Source organism: Sitophilus oryzae, unplaced genomic scaffold, assembly GCF_002938485.1.
Source record: "Sitophilus oryzae breed Bouriz unplaced genomic scaffold, Soryzae_2.0 scaffold_803_pilon_pilon, whole genome shotgun sequence".
Lineage (NCBI taxonomy): Eukaryota > Metazoa > Arthropoda > Insecta > Coleoptera > Curculionidae > Sitophilus > Sitophilus oryzae.
Window position 1 is genome coordinate 410,592 of NW_022147421.1, and position 5,651 is coordinate 416,242.

Sequence of the window (5,651 nt, forward strand, 5' to 3'; positions counted from 1 at the left end):
ATCTTTTGTGTCAATATCAGTCTTGTATTTATCGTTGAAAGAGCCATACATAATAAAAACGCGAATATTTGCTAAACCCTTAAAAATTTTCAAATATTTTTCTCCATCTAACAAAGGAATAATATACAGGGTGTTCCATTTAAAAAATCATCCCAATCCACTCATACTTTTTTGAGCCATCCTGTAGAAGATTTATTATATTAAAAGTGTACACACCATTGCCTGGAAACTTATATGGTGAAATTTTGATAAAATAATTTAGTACTCACTAAAAACACGGTATGGCGCTAGAGGTAGGAAAAATAATTTTTAGAGGTTACTAGTTTATTTGGTTGCCTGTGATATGCATATACAGGGTGTTTCCTAATTAATCTAAAAAATAAAAAATCGTTAGAAAACGGCTTAAGGCGGGCTCTTAATAAGTATATTTATTTTTTTCTCGGCAACCGTTTTATGAACAAGAAAAACTCAAAAGATCAATTTTGTTGAAAAAGGATGGCCAGTCAAGAAAAACATATATTTTATTTAAAAAACCAGTAGTGTACCATTTATGTTAAGCAAAATATCGATTTTTTTTTAATTTTTAACACCCTGTAGATCAGAAAGGAAGTACTTTAGACCTAATGGTTATATAAAAATTGTTTTAAGAACACATGAGGAACCACACCACAATCTTTTAGACTAATTAAAAAACACCCTGTATATTGTCAACTTGACAATGATTGTTGATAAATCAAAAAATACCTTTTTTCCGAAAAAAGCCCGATTTTCGCAGGAAAAATTTTGGTTTTTATTGAATTTGGGCCTGCGTCTGCAAATACCGGTATGTTTTTTAATATTCTATCTATCTAAATTTTAAATATCATAGTCAGAAATAGTTTTATTATTTATTAACTGTAAAAATGGTATACTTATAAGTTTTATCAAATATTGTGATTTACTTTCTACCTTGTAGTCAAAAATTATATTTAATAAACTGTAAAGTATATATATTCTTATGTTTTATTAAAGCTACTCTGATATACTAATATATCAGTGTAACTTTAAAACTAAATCCTTTGAAATCAAATATAAACATAAAAAATATTTGCAGCAGAAAAGGCGAAGGCGCTGGGCTAAACGTAGTCTCTACTAAGAACACGGAGGGGCGCTTTGACCCAAAATTTTACTATTAAGTTTCATATCTATCTTAATAGAAGATTATTTTCTTTTATCTATGGTCTGTGTCTATGGTACACACTCACTTTCTAATATGGAAAGCTGACAGTCATGTTTTTTATGAATTTTTTTAATTAAAATAAAGCAGATATCTAACATTTTTTAATAAAACCAAATAAAAACTGTTATAATAATAATAGGTAATAAATTAACAACACCGCTACCATCAGGAAACTGCTGTCTTCAGATTCTTCAGCATCTAAAGTATTTTTAAAATTGTTGGTCATTTTTTTATCATTATAGCGGGATTAACATAGAACCAGAGGCTGGACCTTTATGGAGTTACTTTCTAAAATTTTATATTATTTAATGAATGAGTCTAGTAAACTAACAAAACAAATTTATTATCTAAACGGAAACATTTTCCTTACTGTGCAGCTGTTCTTGCAGCCATCACAAAACCATTTAACATTATCTTTGTTGCTCTCCAAAAATTGTAGTTCGTGTGTATTATACGAGCTGCATGTATAATGTATACCCTTGTTGCACGAATCTGCATTGCATTTAAGAGTTTTCTTGCTAGTATCTTCGCTTAATGTCTCATCGCATTTTACACAAAAATTTCTATTTTCGCCAGCCATTTTTATCTGAATATCTTTTAATTTTACTTTGTTTAGGAAATTGAACAAAAGATGCTGCTAAGGAAATTTTGACACTGTACTACTAGATGATAATCCTATGAGATAATTATTAAAATGTCAAATGTCAAAAAAAATGAAACAGTATCTTTTTAATAAATAAAATATATTTCTTAACTAAAGTAAATATATACAATAAATTAGTTTCTTGAAAATGGTAATATGAAATAGGAACAAATTAAGTACAAAATACTACACAAAGAAGAATTCACTTAGTTTCACCATAACATTTTCAATTTTAGTTGTTCTATACTAACTTTCAGGGCTAAATATAAAAGAGTGAAATTTTTACTATACCATTCAAAATTATATTTTACGTGTCTCTCCCAATTCTTATCTAAAAATTCTTTATAAAATTCACTCATTTCATCAGCATTTAATTGATGATTCTTGTCTGATCTGTGTTTTTTTACAAATGCTGCTTTTTCCTAAAAAAAGGGTGATTATTAGACATATAGCTATATAAAACAATAGATGTTTATTTAGACAGGTAGTTTAATAATAGTAAAACTATATATTGTTCAGATCATTTAGCTTGGTCTATACAATTTTACTTTTTTACCTTTAGAAAATTAGTGTTATGGTTAGCCCAAAACTCTTGATTCCATATTTGTATTGCATTAGCTGTTTCTCTAAAGTGCCGTTGTAGTACTGTTTCATTCCTAAGACTTTTACGTATAATAGGTCTTAAATTAGATAGTGAATCAGGAGGACCAATTATATCAACATTGTCCTCTTCTCTTAAAACAATAATTGGTCCTTCAAAGGACTTTTCTATTAAAATCGCTTCAGGCGGTCCACTACATAGTAATTTATTGGATAACTAAAAGTGATATATATATGGTGTGGCCTTATTTGGACAAAATACTTCATTTGATTATGCAATAATTAGTGTACCTTTGAAACAGATGGAGTAACCTTGAATTTATGAAAAATACTCCGAGTTATTAGGAGTGGCATGTTATGCACAATTAAAATGGAAAGATATACCCAACATCCACTAATTTTAATACTTCTTTAAAAACTTCTGAAAACTTTAATCACAGACTCAAGCACAGACTTTAATGTTTTGATGTTTCTAAAATAGCTCGCTAAGAGGAAGAGGTTAAAGTAGTATATTAGTTTAATGGCCACAGCTGCCAGGGCTATCCGGCCGGATGGTAGAATTAACTACCTACGGTTGAGCGTTTATATAGATGATGACACACAGACGAGGATCGCTATAAAGCGAGCCTGGGAAATCCCATACCCCGACTGTTGAGTTGAAGAAAATGTTGGCAAAGGAAGATCCTGCAAAATAAACAAATTTAATAACAATTTCATTTAAAATGTCAAAGATTAATTCCACAACTATCTAAGAATTCGCCTATAATATTAACTACAATTGGATGAGCATGCAAAGCGGAGGTAAAATTATGAGGGGATGTTTTGTAAAAAGCCAATAAGTGATTTATATAGTTTATCTACTAAAGCGGGAAATTTATTGCATTCAAAAAAGATGTGGTTTAACGTTCCAATTTCTCCACACTCACATAAGGAATCTGCATTTACACCTATACGATGTAAATGGGACGGAATTAGACAATGTCCGCTTCTTAATCTGAAGAAGGTTGTCAATCTTTTCCTGGGAAAATCTTTACATGATCTAAACCATATGCTTTTGTAGGGAAAAGTAACAATTTCTGCATAATTTTTCCCTTTTGTACAAGAAATCTCCTTCCATCTGCCTTTCCATAACGACCAAAACTTTTCCTTAAGAATTGAGGAAGAGGTTAATAGTAGTATATTAGTTTAATGGCCACAGCTGCCAGGGCTATCCGGCCGGATGGTAGAATTAACTACCTACGGTTGAGCGTTTATATAGATGATGACACACAGACGAGGATCGCTATAAAGCGAGCCTGGGAAATCCCATACCCCGACTGTTGAGTTGAAGAAAATGTTGGCAAAGGAAGATCCTGCAAAATAAACAAATTTAATAACAATTTCATTTAAAATGTCAAAGATTAATTCCACAACTATCTAAGAATTCGCCTATAATATTAACTACAATTGGATGAGCATGCAAAGCGGAGGTAAAATTATGAGGGGATGTTTTGTAAAAGCCAATAAGTGATTTATATAGTTTATCTACTAAAGCGGGAAATTTATTGCATTCAAAAAAAGATGTGGTTTAACGTTCCAATTTCTCCACACTCACATAGGAATCTGCATTTACACCTATACGATGTAAATGGGACGGAATTAGACAATGTCCGCTTCTTAATCTGAAGAAGGTTGTCAATCTTTTCCTGGGAAAATCTTTACATGATCTAAACCATATGCTTTTGTAGGGAAAAGTAACAATTTCTGCATAATTTTTCCCTTTTGTACAAGAAATCTCCTTCCATCTGCCTTTCCATAACGACCAAAACTTTTCCTTAAGAATTGGAATAAAATCAGTAAACCAACATTTAATCTCAGCATCTCGACCATTTGTCTTTCCAATATTTGCTAATTGATCAGCTTTATCATTGCCCAAAATATTCGTGTGACTGAGTTTTTAACTGAGGTTAATTTCTAAAGCATCTTCTTTTTATAATGTCTAGGTCTAATCCGACCTCAGCCAGAGATAAGGTGAAAGATTAGTCGTGGGCAGGGTTCGGAAGTAGTTAATTAAGACGTAATTTACCTGATTAACTACGTGTAGTTTTTCTTCAAAAACTACGTCTTTTCCCGTTTATTAACTACATGAAAACTACGTTAATAAACTATGTATTGATATTATGAATAATTTTCATTTGTATGAGGTATAATAGAAATAATATGATGTAAATGTTATATTTAAAGCCATATTTCTTCTGTTTTCTTAAATACATTATGTGTTTTTAAAGCTTCAACTTATTATAACTTCATCTCAAACCTTTGATATTTGAAAGTTACATACATAGGTTACATAAACTACACCCTCTACATAAACTACATTAACTACATGTAAAGTAGTTTATGTAGTTTTTAAAAGTAACACGTAGTTTTCCGAACCCTGGTCGTGGGCGTCGTGGGATCAGGGTTCGGAAAACTACATGTTACTTTTAAAAATTACATAAACTATATTACATGTGCTTAATGTAGTTTATGTAACCTATATAACTTTCAAATATCAAAGGTTTGAGGAGAGATTATAATAAGTTGAAGCTTTAAAAACACATAATGTATTTAAGAAAACAGAAGAAATATGGCTTTAAATATAATATTTACATCATATTATCTCTATTACACTTCATACAAAGGAAAATTATTCATAATATCAATACATAGTTTATTAACGTAGTTTTCATGTAGTTAATGAACGGGAAAAGACGGAGTTTTTGAAGAAAAACTACACGTAGTTAATCAGGTAAATTACGTCTTAATTAACTACTTCCGAACCCTGCGTGGGATACCCTATGAGCGCGTTCAGGGATGGTGAGCGGCTGCGGGCTGAGTGGCTGAGTAAAGCTGTACGCACACTCAGGGGCGGATACAGAAATTTATTTTAGGGGGGGCCCAAATAAAAAATAATGCAAAATATGCCTTTTAGGGCGCCATCTTTAACCCAAAAGCCTAATATTTAACCAAATTTACAGGTTTTAGGGGTGGCCCGGGCCCCATGGGCCCCCCCTCTGTATCCGCCACTGCGCACACTGGCGCGATCACGGCCGCGATCACGATCACGATCAGGGATTTAAGTGTAAAAACACTTTATCGCTGCCCTGATCGTGATCGTGATCGTGATCGCGACCGTGATCGCACCAGTGTGCGTGTAGCTTAAGACCA

At 32.0% G+C, this 5,651-nt stretch overlaps 1 protein-coding gene across 1 annotated transcript; it reads right to left on the reverse strand.

Annotated features, from left to right (window-relative positions):
* Nucleotides 1-1,945: 1,945 nt before the first annotated feature.
* On the reverse strand, nt 1,946-2,925 carry LOC115888625 (APOPT family protein CG14806, mitochondrial). Its single transcript, XM_030908393.1, has 3 exons — nt 2,754-2,925; nt 2,419-2,679; nt 1,946-2,284 (listed from the first exon to the last, which is right to left on the reverse strand). The coding sequence occupies exons 1-3, from the start codon at nt 2,814-2,816 to the stop codon at nt 2,075-2,077; spliced, it is 534 nt and encodes a 177-aa protein (XP_030764253.1). The 5' UTR covers nt 2,817-2,925; the 3' UTR covers nt 1,946-2,074.
* Between the last annotated feature and the right edge of the window lie 2,726 nt (nt 2,926-5,651).

Bases quoted from the DNA above. Each gene is read 5' to 3' on its own strand.
- LOC115888625 (XM_030908393.1), bottom strand. From the start codon at position 2,816: ATGCCACTCCTAATAACTCGGAGTATTTTTCATAAATTCAAGGTTACT. The intron at 2,680-2,753 runs GTACACTAATTA...TATCACTTTTAG, and splicing joins TTACTCCATCTGTTTCAAAG to TTATCCAATAAATTACTATG. The intron at 2,285-2,418 runs GTAAAAAAGTAA...CCCTTTTTTTAG, and splicing joins ATAACACTAATTTTCTAAAG to GAAAAAGCAGCATTTGTAAA.